The 16852-nt window shown below is 45.7% G+C and overlaps 1 protein-coding gene across 1 annotated transcript in view; it reads left to right on the top strand.

Moving 5' to 3' along the window:
* Window positions 1–1601: 1601 nt before the first annotated feature.
* Window positions 1602–16852, top strand: part of LOC138299966 (5' exonuclease Apollo-like) — a 40838-nt gene continuing 25587 nt past the window's right edge. Inside the window, exons 1-2 of the mRNA XM_069238714.1 lie at window positions 1602–1724; window positions 3189–3398. Of these exons, the coding sequence (XP_069094815.1) occupies window positions 3210–3398 (189 nt within the window). The 5' untranslated portion in view covers window positions 1602–1724; window positions 3189–3209. The remainder of the gene's footprint in view (window positions 1725–3188; window positions 3399–16852) is intronic.

Genomic DNA, 16852 nt, shown 5'->3' on the forward strand with positions numbered 1-16852 from the left:
CAAAAAATAGTAACAATGGGGTATGTCCCAGTAAAATGCCACAATTGTGTTGAAAAATGTGGTTTTCTGATTCAAGTCTGCCTGTTCCTGAAAGCTGGGAAGGTGATGATTTTAGCACCACAAACCCTCTGTTGATGCCATATTCAAGGGAAAAAAACACATGCTTTTTCCTGCAGCCCCTTTTTCCCATTTTTCTGAGAAAAAAAAACAAAGTTTTCGCCGTATTTAGGCTAATTTATTGGTCTCCTCCAGGGGGAACCCACAAACTCTGGGTTCCTTTAGACTCCTTGGTATGTTGGAAAAAAAGGTCACAAATTTGGCGTGGATAGATTCAGTGGACAAACAGTTATGAAAGCTTAAGTGCAAACTACCCCAAAAAGGGCTCAGCACTGGAGGGCAAAAGGCACAGCAGCTAAGGGGTTGACACATGCTTATGGAGTGCACCTCCACAAATAAAATCTGGCAGAATGTAGGCAATACCATATCACAAATATTCCACACACAGTGGACTCCCACCCTAGCAACTATATCACTGGGTATTCTTCCCCCGGACGTTAACCACACACTGAGCAAAGAGGACTGTCTTCTATGGGACACTCTGGTCACAACTGGCCTTAAAGCCATTCTCAATGAATGGAAAGACTCATCTAAACTCTCCTCTCACACCTGGTGGGAATGGGTTGTATTCACCAGAACGTCAAGTAACTCAATAAACTCATACCTGAAGAATGGTAAATTCTGATACAAACTAGACCATTTTATGGCACACTCGTCTATGTTACCATTTTCACCCCCATTCTCACGTAGCATCCCTCCTCCCCCCAGGCCCCCTGATCCATACCCACCTACCTTTTCTCCCACTACTCTTGCCACCATCCTCTTCCTCCCTATCTCCTTTATATATCTCTACTTGTTTTCCTTTCTCCTTCCATCTTATCAATCCACTCAACTACCTACTACTGAGGTACTCTGCTCCTCACCACGAATTATAGCCCCACTCTCTCATTAGAGGTGTACAGATCGCCTATATCCCACCATCAAGAACTATACGGGTTTTCCATCCCCCTGTATATTCGTGGCTCAACTCAATATACTGTAGCTCTAAGATGTAGATTTTTCTCCTACTATTCATGTATCTGACAATGAACAGTTGTTCTTTTCCTTGTTTTCTCTTTATTTTACGGTTTGTTTATTTTTTTTTGTTATATAAAATCTCAATAACTACTTTTGAAATAACAAAAAAAAGAAACATGGCCTTGTGTTAACAGTAGCATCCTCTGCGCTGTCAAAGATAACTGAATCACATATTCTACATAAGAATTCATATGTTACGTTCAGAAAACATTTTAGTCACGCACTGACTCAGGCGATCCGGTCTCCGTGGGGGATGCTCAGGGTTAATTCTGTGACTGCAGCCGCCAGGGCGAGATTTCGCAAACACAACAATCCATTGTTACAGGGCAACTTCTTCCGTGTAGAATCAAAATACCGCAGGCGCTGCATGTTGCAATCACCTTTAATTGTTATGTTTACCTTTTCCTGAAAACAAAACTGGTGCACAGCACGCTACTGTAGTTTGATGTCACACGGAGGAAAGGGAACTGAAAGGAAAAATGAATAAAAAGATTGGTGTATTAAAAATCCAAATCATTTATTGTGGGAAAGCAGGAAGGAGAAGAGTCTCTTTTTTTTGCACCATCATTTCAGCAGTATCCTGAATCCAGGTATTTATTTTCTTATGCAGCAAATTACTTTGGAAAGTGTGAGATGAGTCACGGTCCTGGTTTAATTTTACAGAAATGCAGGATTTGTGATAGCAAGAGAGCAAGCCATGGGGGCAAATTAAATCTGCATATTATAATTTCAGTTGTTGGAACAAGTTGAAAATAGGTATGCTGCATGCGTCTTTGTGGTGAATATTATTTTCAGTTTTGAACAATAATCTGGATGTCACTTTGGGGTTACCATGTAGAGTAGCTACTTCCCCAAGCTTGTTTCATTTTTACCGTTGGTGCCACCTTTGTTATTCCAACCTTTCAATCAAGAAAATAAGGGTGTGTTTTCTTTCTGTAACTCCCAACCATAGGCCCAAAGCAGGCAGTTGGGGGCTTTATGACAACTGGAACATTATAAGGAATGCAGTACTTCCACCTTTTGTCCCAGCTGCCGCACCTCAAGAGCTTACGTTTGGCATCTGAGGGGCTTATGGTGGTTCAAGTGGTGGTCATCTTTCCCCTCCTCACACTCATTAGAATGCTACAGAGGTAGGAAAAGTAAAAGCCATTGAGAGGAGCATGTCACCAGCATAAGCTTGTGATTCTGCAGACACCCAGCATTGTACGGTTCCCCCGGTAGTGCCTAGTATGCACCCCTTCCAGAGACAGAAGACCGGTCTGTTACTGAGAATTCTGCTCTGAACACTGACGCCGCTGTTTGAGCATCTTCTGCTCTGTTTAGGGGTCACTGAGGATGCTTTCAGTGTCCCCTGTGCCTCCTGTAGTGGTGGTGGGTGAGCATGGGCAATGCTGAGTAGTGATCTGGAATAGAATATGATAGCGCATAAAACCTACATGCATACTTGAGGGCCCACCACCACCCAGGTCCTGATCTTTGCCTGGTGTATGATATGGAAGGAGAGAAGCCCTTTGGGGGAAGAGGAGCTGGAATTGTGTGTGGAGATGTACTCGGTTGTTCTGGAGCTGCACGTAAGCCGTATAGTGCATTTGGAATGGAGCTACATTTGTTGTCTGCACAACGCTTTGTGCAAAGGGATCTACAGTGATCACATGGTGCTGCACTGAGAGCAGAAGGGGACCGCACTGTGAATATTTGGAGTTGCTTTGAGCATGCAGGTCTGCATTGCTAATTAAAGGCTTGCAATGCACACTATGGGACTTTGAGGGTAATCTGTAGACATGTGTACCTTAGCATTAGAGGCTAAACCTGCCCTGTGGTAAAACCAAGTAATGCAATAGTACTGTTAAAGGGCAAACCTAGATGGGAAGCAAGTAGTCCTGTGCAACTCTAAAGATATTGAAACATAAGCAGTATTGCTCTTGGGCACAGTGTATGAATCTAGTACAGTAATTATGACTGGGGAAAACGACAAATCTGCACTAACATAAGAAAGGTAAAATCAAAACTATATTCATAAGTATAATTATTTATATCTGTATTTGCTTTTGAAGGTTTGAAGAGCGACCTTTGAAATGTGCGGAGTAATGATTACAAATACCCCAATAGCGGTGGACCTTTGGACAATAAGGAAGATGGGGCATGTGCGCTTGTTTTTTCTGACTCACATGCATTCGGATCACACAGCAGGACTAACATCTGTTTGGAAACACCCGATTTACTGTTCTGAAGTTACTGGCAGAATCCTTCATCACAAACTAGAGGTACGAACCATGTTTCGCAAAGATATTGCAGGGCTTCAACAGACATTATTGTCAAAAACGACCAGTGAGTTTAAAGATGATTATTTATAAATATTGTTGAAATTAATCATTTTTTTTATTTTATGTCCCCTGTGCTACCCTTCTCACATAAGCGACATTCTAGAATACTAATATAACACATTAAATCTTGAATCCAGGAAACAATAGTTGGCTTCTTCATAGTTTTACACAGTTTTCTGCTCTCATTTTTGCACTAAACAGTAGTTTATATAATATACACATTTAAAACGTATCTCATTGCAGAAACGTATCACATGGAATGGAGAGAAATGCAATCACAACCTACATGTCAATATGAAAGCCTCCTATCTAATTTTTAATAGAGAGTTAATTTATATGGGACAATAAATTAACCAAATAGTCACACACTGCATGAAATTGTTTACATCGGTTGCTTTGTCCACAGATTACGCTTTCCATCGCAATGCAAGCCATCTCCCTTACCACGCTGTGAAAAGCAAGGTTTTCCATTCTGTCTACAAAGACGCAGGCGTTATATAAACAACTGAGATAATAACTAGGACCAGGGACTGACACCCAGCCCCGTCCCCTAACCTCGAGTAAGAGCTTAAATAGGATTAACCCACTGGCCAGAAATATCAAGTCCTGGGAACACATTTGCCCCACCTTACCTGGGCTGTCTTTGGTGCACTCCACAAACATGAATAGTGCAGTCGGCTGCCCTTCCATCTACTGTATTTCTCCACAGGTCCCCTGCTTGTCAGGATATGATACGAAAAGCTTCTTGGAGTAGAACTTTGGAGGTGGACTGTATGTTGTATGCTGTCATAGCTAGTGAGATAGCTTGATGTGCCAATATGTATGCCACCTGGTTCAAATATTGGTAGGCCAGACAGATCTGACCGAATGTGTCACATATGACATGGGGCCACTTGACATTTTTGCATTCTCAGACAGCATATGAAACACATGGTGTAGTGTAAAGTTTTCTGAGGTGAAGAGAGGTGACCTCCTACAGGATCCTTGCCGAGCATGATATGAAATAAAGGCAACTGATCATAGAGTTTTTGCTAGTGCTGTGTATGGTGGCCATCTTGCTCCCCATGTTATCACATACACCATTTCCATTCCTGGCTATTCATCCACAAATCATTGCTATGATGGATTACAGTCTAATTAGTTCAATGGAGTCTGTCTACGACTACAAGAGTTATGATGCATTAGGATGTTACACAAAGGGCCAGAAGTGTCCTTAAAGACAAGAAGGGAGATTACACCCTATTGCAAAGTGAAGGGCAGATGGAAAAAAATGTAGTTGTAAGAGAAGGGCTGTAGATTTAATGCTAATAGTTGGTGAGATCAAAGTGAGGGTACAGTTTGTTATCTGTGAGGTCTGTTTTATGGTTTGAGCCAAATGCCTGCGTTTTAAGTCGAAGCTTACTAGACAGCTCATGACTTCTTATGGGCAACATGAAAAACATCTGGGGAATGTATTTCACCCATTACTTACTATCAGCTTTGGAACTCACAGTTGCTTGCATTCAATTCTTGGTTTGACTTGGTTTAGGCTGTCCATTTTCTGTGCATTCAAAGACCGGAGTCCAAATTACAGACTCTATCTTCCGAGGCAGCTTGGTGTTTACTTTTTTTTTTCTCTGACTTCAGTGCAAGAAAATTTACGTGACAATTCCATTGGATACCCATGTGAGAGCAGAGGCTGATGGATGTTTTTTTTCTAGCACACAAAAAAACTGTACTGAGACATCCGAAATAGGAATGCACAAATGAAGCACATTTGTTTTGTAATTCTTAAGTGTGGTGGAACAAATATTTGAATATGATCAAACACATCAGTACACTAGGTGATGACATTTCCACAATATTTTTTGTGTGCAGTAAAACTGTACACCTGTGCAAATGTAATGGTCATTTCAATTGATTGTTTGCTTTTTGTAATGGCACATAGTGCTTACTCCACTCTACTCCACTCAATTCCCTTCCGTTCTATGCCTTCGCCACTCCGTCCTATGACACTCCACTCTGTGACATGCTACTCTACGGCCCTCATCTCTAAAACACTCTAAGACACTCTGTGGCATGGCATTCCGCTCTACTCCACTCTACTCCACTCTACACCACTCCATTTCACAACACGCCACTCTAGTTTACTCCATGACACCCTTCCCTATCCCCTTACAATCTATGCCACTCCACTCCACACCACTTACCCCACTCCACTCCCATCTACCCCCTCTCCCCCCAGTTCAGTCAACCTGAATCTACTCCACTCCACTGCATCTGCCCAATTCACTCTACTGCACTCCAATCTAACCCAAATCTACCTCATCCCACTTCACTACAGTCTACCCAATCTGCTCCACTCCAATCTATCCCAGTCCCCTCCAAGGCACCCCACTCCACTCCTCTCAGTCTACCCCATGCCACTCCAAACTGCCCTAATCTATCCCACTCCAAGCTACCCCACTCCATTCTACTACAGTTTACCCCACTGTGGCCAGGCCCTGCAGGCAAACTCTGTAGGCACTGAGCCACGTGCGGTCTTTAGGCATGTGCAGCGGGGGTTTGCTGCAGGGTCTGGCCCAGCCCTGCAGCCAACCCCCTGTATACATCCAATCACATTCCATGCAAGGCCTTTGGCTGTGTGCAGAAGTGAGTCAGCCACAGGGCCTGGCCTATGGCCAGGCTCTGCAGCCTATGCCCTGCAACCACACACACCCACTCCTCGCATGACCTTCGGCCGTGGTCAGTGGGGAGAAGGCCAGAGGGCCTAGCCTGCGACCAGGCCCTGTGGCCCACCCCCCATATGTAGCATGCAGCCCCCCCAGGCCAAATACTGCCCCAGGAACACCATTCCCCATGGACACCTAATCACTAAAAGAGGAGGAGGGTGCACAGCCCCTCTCCCCAGGCTCATTTTGGCACCAGGGACCCCCATCCCCGGGCCAAGTCCATTGCTAACATGGGAGGGGGGCCATGCAGCCCCCTCCCCGGGATGATTTTGCCCCGGAACACCATCTCCCAGGGTTCGGCCAATTAGTGAAACGGGAGGGGGCCATATCAACCTCACTCCCTGGGCCATTTTTGGGACACCATCACCTGGTGCTTGGCAAATTTGTGAAAGGAGGGGTAGCCCATGCCATCCCCTCCCTGGGTGAATTTTCGCCCCAGGGACCTCATCCCCAGGGCCCAGCCAATTAATAAACAAGGAGGCCACACAGCCCCCCTCCCCAGGCTGATTTTCACCTCGGGCACCCCATCCACAGGGTTTGGCCAATTAATGAAAGGGAAGGGGTCCACATGACCCCCCTCCCTAGGATGACTTTGGCCCCAGGGACCTCATCCCCAGGGCCAATCCAATTTGTGAAAGGGGAGGGGGTGCCTCCTGGCCCCTCCTACCTGGGCTGATGTGGCCCTGGGGCCCAGCCAATTAAAATAAGAGGAGAGGTCCACGTGCCCCCCCTCTCCAGTCTGCTTTTAGCCCCAAGGACCCAGTCCCCCGGAGAATGAAGTTATTGAAAGGGGAATGGCCCCCTCCCCAGGCCGATTTGGCCCTGGGGTCCCCGTGGCCTGGCCACTTGTTGCTGGGTTCCCTGCCCCCACCCAGGTCACCCACTGTGCATTTTTGGGGACCGTGGAAGGATCCTTAAATTCCCTGCCATTCTGTCAGCTCCCCGCAGGAGATGGCATTGCTCCCCACACAGGGTGCAGAAAAAAATGCTACTCACTGCGTGCAGGAGCAATTCTTTCATCTGTTTTCCTACCTGCTTGACAGCGGGCAGGGAAATAGAGGAAAAGTCCACTTTAAGCGGGTGGGAGCAATCTTACTGTTTGCTCTTGCTTGGTGGGAGCTGTCACAGCTCCCGTCAGGTGACATCAAACAACTATGTTCCGAGGGTGAGCACCGCAGAATATGGGGAGCCAGCCCAGGGGAGTGATGGTCCCCAAGGCCAAGAATGGCTCCAGAAGAAGGGCCACGTTGCATCCCTCCTTTCTTATTGCAGGGCCTGGCCCAGGGAGGTTGTCTCCAGTCTGCTTTTGGCCCCAAGGGCCCAATCCCCTGGAGAATGCCAAGCTATTTAAAGGGGAATGGGGGCCACATGGCCCCCTTTCCCAGGCTGATTTGGCCCTGGGGATCCTGTGGCCTGACCGCTTGTTGCTGGGTGCCCTGCCCCCACCCAGGGTGCCCAGTGTGCATTTTTGGGGACCATAGGAGGAGACTTAAACTCCCTGCAACCCCTGTCCGCTCCCCGCAGGAGATGGCATTGCTCCCCACACAGGGTGCATATAGAAAATGCTAATCACTGAGTGCAGGAGCAATTCTTTCATCTGTTTTCCTACCTGCTTGACAGCGGGCAGGGAAATAGATGAAAAGTCCACTCTAAGCGGGTGGGAGTAAACTTACTGTTAGCTCTTGCTTGGTGGGAGCTGTCACAGCTCCTGTAAGGTGACATGAAACAACTATGTTCCGAGGGTGGGCACCGCAGGATATGGGGAGCCAGCCCAGGGGAGTGGTGGCCCCCAAGGCCAAGAATCGCTCCAGGAGAAGGGCCACGTGGCCTCCCTCCTTTCTTATTGCTGGGCCTGGCCCGGGGAGGTTGTGGTCCCGGGCCAAAAACAGCCCTGAAGTGGGGCCACACAGACCAACAGACCTAGGGTGCAGGGTATTCCTACCCTGCCCCATTCTCCTTTTTTTATTACTTTGTTTTGGAACTCGACTTAGTCTGAGTCCCAAAATGCACACTTCAACACACTTCCTGGTTGAATTTTTGGCAGCCACCCAGATATCAGCATGGGACTGTCGGATCCATGGAGGATCCACATCCATAGATATCTATATTTTTTTCTTTAAATATCTCAGAAACTACTGAACCGATCTACACCAAATAATAACAAGAGATCTTTCTGGATCTAGATCTACCTTTCTGCCACATTTGATGTAATTACATTCAGCGGTTCAGACGGTTGTTATGTTCAAAGTCCCTCTGGGAAATAGCATAGAGAGAACATGTTTTGGGACCCCCCTTTTCCTTGACCCCCACTTGATGAATTACCCTGAAACTTTCAAGACAGAAGCTGAAGTGAGTTGCAAATTAATTTGGAAAATTTGGTGAAGATTTGTCAAATGGTGCCAAAGTTATTGGCAAAACAAAAATGTGCTCCATCTATGGGAATTAAGTCCTAACTATAACTACCTACTGGTGACTGCAGTTGTGAGGGGTGCATTAGCCTTCTTCAGGAGACTGGGGTTCACAGTGCTGTAGTGAATCCACCAGTGCTTCCGAGGCAGTGGCTACTTCAATAGAGCCCTGCCCAATTTTGGCATCCTGGAGCCTTAACACACTTTCATATCCCACCCATTAAATGAGCTCTCTCATGCAAGTGGTCTCCTGAGGTCCCTGGCATTCTCCCTCTTCGTGAGGACGAAAGCCAAAAGCCTGGAATTTGCTTGTCACCTTAGTTTTTGCAGTATGAGGAAACCAACTTAACAGACAATGTGCTGCCGTACACGGTACCTCCCTCTCAGTGGCGGCAGCCAGAATACCTGTGACAGTTTCCCAAAAAGTGGTCAGGTGTGGAAAATTCCAGAACATATGAAAACACTCAGCCCCTACCTCCCCACATGGGGAGCTTTTTGCGTCTGTCAAAGCATAATACAAATTGATCCTGTCGTGCGTGAGGTATGCCCTATGTGAAACATAGAAATTGATGAGTTTGAATCTGATATTCCTAGACACCTCCGCTGTGCATTCCGGAATGATCGCCAAGTTTCGCTCTCCTATGACCATGTCCATGTCTGCCATTGCAGCTGTGACACCGAGATTCAAAGTCAGGTACCGTTAGACCTCCTTCAGTCTGTGGAGTGTGGACAGTGCTATTCTCCTGCGATCCAAGGCCCAAAGGAAGCTTGGTACAATATTCTCTATATCACGAGAGGATGACCTGGGGATCCTGACCGGAAGGGTTACAAAGAAATACAATGATCGGGTGAAGGCAATCATCTTCAGTAGTGCCACTCGACCCACTAAAGACAGCAGAAGTGTCCCCCAAAAGGCAGCACTGGTCCAAAGGGCCTGAATGGCCCTGAGTATATTACCCTCTTGCAAGTCCGTGGAGTCATGATAAATATGGACCCCCAAATAAGGCAGGCATTGGGGTGCCCATTGCAGTGCCCCGCGCTCTCCCAGGGATGCCCTGGAGCCCTACATAGGAAACAGGCAAGATTGCCGCCAATTAGCGTGGAGACCCAACAGGGTTCTGAAGCGCTCTAGCAGATTCTGGGCATTCCTCAAATCTATCTCAGTGTCATGTATAAAGAACAACAGATCATCTGCCTACAACTCAATATGGTGAGTCTGAGCTTCCACCATGGTGCCCTGGTACACATCTGCCGTCCTAGTGTAGTCCTAGTGTAGCATGACAGCGGCTCCATGGCTAGCGTGAATAAGGGGGATTACTTGGGGCAACCCTGCCTCTCCACCCTGTACTTCTCTGTGATCATCCACCTAGCACAAGCCCTGGCCGCAGAATCTATATAGAGCAACTGTGTCCTGGCAAGGAATCCATGGCCAGGGCAAAATGCGCCATGACACTATAGAGAAATGGCCATTCCACACTATTGAACCCTTTCTCAATATCTACGGCAAAGATTACAATGTTCGCTCTGTTATATGTGTTGGCCTCCAGTATCGTACACAGCCTACGAATGTTATTAGCCTTGTTGTGGCCATGGATAAATTCCGCCTGGTCCCGACGTATAATGGTGGACATATGCAGCAAGAGGCAGGCAGCCAAAATCCTACTCAATATCTTTTAATCAGTGCTTAGCTGATAGACTCATATGTCATGTGCTTCCTTTCCCGGTTTTAACAAGGACACAACTAGGGCCTCCCCGGTGGACTGTGGTAGCAGTCCTGTTCCCTGGCTGTTTTATGTAGGTCTACTACCTTGGGGGTCAAGTCCTCTGCATAGAGTAGAACTCCACAGGGAATCCGTCCATCCTAGGAGTCGTGTTCCAGGACATGGATTTAACAGCAGCTGGAATCTCTTGGAGGGTAATATCACGGCCTCTGCCCCCCACCCAGGGCTTCAGCTCTCTCTGGAGAAGTCCTAGGAAGATTCAGAGGCGCCAGGAAGGCCTCAAAGTGTGTAAGCGAGTTTTCGGCTCTGCTGCTGTAAAGATGGGTGTAATATTTGTAAAATTTGCGATTAATGTCCTACTGATGATAGACCCTGGGCCCTTCATCAGTGGCAAACTATACAATAACGGACCCACTTTTGGCTGGGTTTTCCAGCCACGCAAGTAGTGGTCCAGTGCTGTCCTTCTCTGTATGAGCCTGTACCATATAATTCCGTAAATCAAAGCAGCACAGTCTCTTATCCTTTCCTGCCACTTTCTCTTTAGCCTTGAGAAGGTTATCTTGTAATTCCGGGCATCCCAGCCAGGGTTGTTCATATGTTCTCAACTCTTCCTCAGAAGTCAAGACCTCCCATAGCAGGGTCTTTCGGACTCCTATTGATTCTGAGAGACGCAGGCCCCTGAGCACCAACTTAAATGCGTCCCATTCTAGATGAGGGACACATCGGTCTCAGCATTTTCCTCAAAATTATTGACTAATAGCTGTCCCAATGGTGTCACAGAAAACGGGGTCCTCCAGGCCCCCCGGATGCAATTTCCACAGCATATTGCAGGAGTGCACTCTCTCCCATCTCAGTCTCAGTAAAAGGGGCTTATGATCAGAGATAGTATGTGAGAGGTATTCTGTGGTATGGACCAGTGCATGTCCATCAGGTATACAGAGTGGGGATTCCAACCGCACACGTAGTTTGTGCAGGTTGGAGAAGATAAAGTAGCCTTGGTCATCCGGGTGATGGAGAAGCCAGGAATCCAGCAACCACCATTCTGTCTCCCAGGTGGAGAACATTTGAGCTGCTCATGGCATCATAATGTCCCAAAGAGGCAGGTGCAATTGGTCCAGGACCGGGTCTGCTACACAGTTACAGTCACCCCCTAAAATGCCAGACCCCTCTAAGCAGGGGGCCAAGACTCAGGATAACTCTGCAAAAAACATTGTTTGATCCACATTGGGACCATAGATACTACCTATAACAATGTGCCTGCCATCCAAGCGCCCCACAATTGTGTTGAATCCATTTTAGTTTCCTAGTGGGACACAGGAGTTTAGCTTAGCCTTTGGCTTGCAGGACTGTGCCCCTGTCACCTACTGACTTTTAACCTGCTTAGCTTGCTCTGTTTTATTTCATATATTTTATTATTTCTTCTAAGATAGCTGCCATTGTTTATAGTTCATGAAAGTGTTTTGATTTATATTATCAGTGCCACTCTGAGAAGGCGTCATTATCAGTGTTATGATCAGTGATGTACCTTGGTATTGTTATCATGTCCCTTTCTCCCTTACGTGCAATAGGAACGTAATGTGCACTTGTTGGGGTTTGCTTATGGAATTGCCACCACAAATCTGCCTCCTTATCAGTTGTTTAGGAACATACCTTCATCAAGGATCCTACATGATCTGTACAAATACATCTCACATGGACACGGTCATTAGAGGGGCTTCTTCCAGATGCCATCTATGCTACACGTTACCCAGCAGAACGTAGCCTTTTGTGTCACCAGGGTGTCTGACTTAGAGACCTCATTCCAAGGAAGCAAGGGTTGGGGGGTGCTTCTCATGGACATGGTACTGGCAGGTTGGGTTTATCATACCTAGCTCTCACTAGGTTAGAGATTAGGTTTTCTTTGCTTGGAGTTTTTACATCTCATGTTTATTGTAAGATGGTGGGGTGTTTTATATTCACGACTCTCATCTTCACAATTTTGCTTTTATTCTTGTGTATTATACTAATCATTGCAGCACATGCATTTTATCGTAGAATGCAGTCTTTTCAATAAATATATTGAAAACTTTCCTGCATCTCCTTCGTTGCCTGTGTGTGACTGAGACTTGCTGCTAACAAGAGAAAAGGGTAACTTCCGTTCCACCACGATTTCCTTGAGAGGTCTTATCTAGAGTTGATCCGTAAGGCTGCGAGAAATCACCTTTGGTTTGTGTTTTTTGGTGAGGTACTGCTTCTGAACCAGGAGGGTTGAGCAGACTGTTGCGACTTATTGTAGAAGTGGCTTAGTCGCCTACAAACAAAAGTGCTCTCATCACTAAACCAGCAGCCTCACCTAGGAGTGAGAGTCCAAATATGACACAACCATGACCTATCAGCTCTCTGCTTGTGGGAGCACTGCTGGCTCCCACAGGAGTCAGGAGTCAGCTTGGATCACAAGGTCCTTGAGGCTCCCCTTGCGGTCCACATAGGCTATTATGGGTGTGCTTGACACCCTTGGAAATATGGCCAGGCCCTGAGGGATGGGAACTCCAGTGCTGAAATTGGCTTAGGGAGGGGGGCAACGTCGCTCCTTCCCTTTTAGAAAAAAGATTTGGCCCCGGGAATGGCTCCCAATATTGTTTAAATATTGTCCCGGGGAGGTGGTGGTCGCTGGGACATGTGGGAGTTCTGTTGGCCACCCCCTAATTATTTTTTATGTGAAGCCCCAGGGAGGTGGTAGTCCCTAAGGAGGGGGTCTGCAACAGGTCCCCTTCATTATCTTTTTTTCGCCCCTGGGGAGGTAGCAGTCCCCCGGGGGTATGGGGGGGGGGCACACACGCCCTCTCAATGTGAAATGAATTTAATCATTTGCCCCGTGGAGGTGGCAGTCCTAAAAAAATAAAATTGCATAAGGATTGTGTTTGAGCCCGAGGTCTTACTGGAGGCCAATACAGAGCACCCCTTATCACTTTTCAGTGATAGAGGATTCCATCACTGCATGTTGTTCTGGTGACATCCCTGGAAGTACCATTATTCTCTATTAACTCATCAGTATTGGAATATAATGCTTTGGAGTACTTGAATGTGTCAGTGATCTCTCACTGTGTATGTATAATATCTTTCATTGTTTGTCTTTAATCATTGTGATCATGACATGTGATTGGTGTTTCTCAATCTCCTGAGCTACTAATTGACCCCACTTCTTGTGCCTTATTGTGAATTGTGGCTAAATAAATTGGTCTAATCATCTTAAATTCTCAATTTTGTTGATGTGCTGCTCTATGAGTTGTTTGGTGTCTCCTTTGAATGTTGGTTGTGTACTGTTTGCGACTCCAGTGTATGCATGGAGTCATCTATTCTATGGCGTTCAATCACTATTGTCCGTCGCACCCCTGCCACCATTTGGATGCTTACTCCCCTAACTGTGATCATGAGAGCCTCCCATTCAATCAACAATTAGAAAAATGTCCCTTTATTTTCATGAAAGAACTTTCAATGTGTGCTTCTATTGTGTGTATAAATGCAGGGTGTTGTATTCATGTTTTGCATGCGCCATGTGGGGATAAGGGATGCTAGGTTGCCCCAGTGAAATGCTGCCTTTAGCCGATTGTTATTAAGTATTACATTTGCCTGACACTCTGCATGTTGAAAGTAGGTTTGTAAAACAGCCACACCCACTATGCGATCTAGCTGTGTGTGTATAATACGTGTCCCTGAATAAAAGGAACATTCCTTACAGAGGGGTTCCTGACTCTCCAAGTGTCCACAAGAGACCAATATCCCAGCCGAATTGTCCGCTTGTTAGCATTAAACATGGCTGGTGCTTGTGGGAAGAGTAGAATGAACAAATCTGATGTAACATTATTAAAACTATTAAAGTCCCCACTTAAAATCAGGGTGTCCACCTTTGCCCCTAGACTCTTTGTTAAACTAAACCAGGTACAGATTGATTTGAGTTTAGGGCATATATACTACATGGCACAATCGGGGAGTTATGCAATCAACTGGAAGGCTAATGGAGAGTGAGCCAGGACAATGCAGACAAGAGCACATTTAAATCTGCCCTGATATGCTACCACTAAATGGCCGACCGCATCAATGTCAGCACCAACAGAAGCAACAAAATCTTTTTGGTAAAGATTTCACCTCACCATCAGCCGCCTCCAACTCGATCAATCCCTTGCAGGACCTCTGAAACAATCTGTCTAAATTCTACATCAACAAAATCACCACCATTGACAGCAACTTCAGTCTGCAACTGGACCCGACAGACATCGGCAAATACCTATCATTTGTATTCAAAGAACCAATGCTAACCATATGGCCCATCTTCACCCCAAAAGAGACCACAGCCACCATAAAGCCCATCCACTTAGTGGCACCAATGGACCCCTACCCCCACCATGCCTACTCTAGAGGATTGCAAGTCATCAGCACAATGCTCATACCTATTCTGAATTTCTCTAACTCTTCCATGAAATCCCCGGATGCCTGGAAAATTCCATCTGCAGACCCATGTCATGCTCATCACTACGGAATGATCTCCCTGCTACCATTCCCAGCCAAGGTTGTAAGGAAATTCATGAAGACAACTCACCGAATACCTCAATGACCACCAAATCTTTCACAAACCTTCCTGACACCTCCACTCATCCGGGAAACTATTTGCACAAATCCCATGCATATAATAAACCAAATTCAGCAGTCAAACCTTCTCCTACATTGCTTCTAAAGCATGGAACAACCTGCCACTACACATAAGAGCCTCCTACTCACTTCTTGAATTTCTCAAGAAACTGAAGACCTGGGTTTTTAAGTAGTTCCACCAGGCCCTAGGTATGCTAGACTCATACCTACTAAGCACCAGGATACTCTCCCAGGTGATAGTGCACTCTAGAAATCCGCAAAACATAGCATCTGCTTTAACTTTGAATGGGACACATCTGTTGTCTGATTCCTGCAGAGTTTCTGCCACTCAAATGGGACTCTCTTTCAAATTCACACAGGCTGAATAGCTAGAGTTACAGATTTTACTTCTCTCTCTGGCTGTAATTTAAGTCCCTCTACTCAGGCAAGGGGTGTTTCTTGTAGAGGCACACTCTTGAGCTCCACCTCATGAGGGAAGAATCTATGCAATACTGTTTAGTTGCACCGTTCAGTCCCATAACATTCAGTATCGTAATACTGTATTTGGGACTGAATTCTAAAATGCATTTAAAATAGTAGCTGTAATGATGGGCGACATGCCCCCACTGTCCTTTCTTTTATTCGATTCCCAAGTGATGAGCTGCATTATTTGCAATTTGTTACCCATCTCTTTGTGCCCTAACCTGGATCTCCACCCACCACCCTCAGGACAGACAAATCAGCTGCTTGTCCATTCAATGGTTTAACAGAAAGATTCTGCATATATCCTCTCTTTGTTATCTTTAGGAAAGATCTATTAGGATGGAGGCTTCTATTTCTGTGTCCCTGAACTATACCCGGCCACTCCCTATGCAATCAATGAAGCAGTGCACCTCAAATATGGAAATCTACAAAGCTGGCCTGACTCAATGAACTCACTTAAAACAGGCCACAAAGCCTCTCATAAGAAGATAACCACACTCTTTCTCCCAAACTTCAACTCTCTAATTGAGACTTAACAATTAGTGTGGTGTCAGTCTATAAACACACAGGTAAGTATTTATCCAGAAACTTGATGTGTCTTCTGAGGCTGCAGCTAGGTGTTGCTTTGACTATCTTGACCGCCAGTGTGATATTATGGCAGCTGCTTTCGGTGAAGTAACCATTGGAGGAGATTGTGAGCCTTCTGTGTTGTCATCTGTTGAGGAATCTTCTTCTGACGCTGTAGAGGCTGTTGTTGTGAATCTCTGGTTTTGGTTTGTACCTTTCTATTTTGGAGCTCTTTATGGGTTCTGACTGATACCTTTCTCTCGCCCTGCCCAAACTCATTCTTAGACTTGTATTAGGGACTTTTTCCTTCATGGAACATGCTTAATGCATTTATTCAGTATTCCCTGATTATCGTGACATTACTCATCAATTGATATTTTTAACACTCTATCCTGAGTTCAATAAAGAGTGAGAAATTAATGACTGATAAATAAAGCTTTTGAACTCACACCAGCTCTCATAATTGACTGATAGTAATATTTAAAATGGTGATGATTGTTGCATTAATATACAGCTCCTGGTTAATCTCAACTTATGTCCAAGATTCATTGGCCTAGAAAGTCAATATTTAACTGATATCCGCTCTCCACTAATAACAAGCAGAATGTAAAGCACATGGGGTAAAATGAGTGTAGTTAGTAATATATTTAAATATTATTAGGCCAATGTTGTTGTAAGGATGCTGAAACAAATAATGTGTTGGTGTCGTAGGACTCTTACCATGGAGCGAACTCAGCCAGATGTAATCTACAAGGAGAGATTTTCTCCATGTTGGATTTTTAAAGAATGTTGCTTTCTGGGACTGACTTTTGCCACCATTTTTGTAGGATGTGGTCAACCCAGAGGGTGACACCATGTACCCCATTGGTCAAGGGTCCCCCCTGCTTGCCAACCCAGGA

The sequence above is a fragment of the Pleurodeles waltl genome, chromosome 6, assembly GCF_031143425.1.
Source record: "Pleurodeles waltl isolate 20211129_DDA chromosome 6, aPleWal1.hap1.20221129, whole genome shotgun sequence".
NCBI classification, from domain to species: domain Eukaryota; kingdom Metazoa; phylum Chordata; class Amphibia; order Caudata; family Salamandridae; genus Pleurodeles; species Pleurodeles waltl.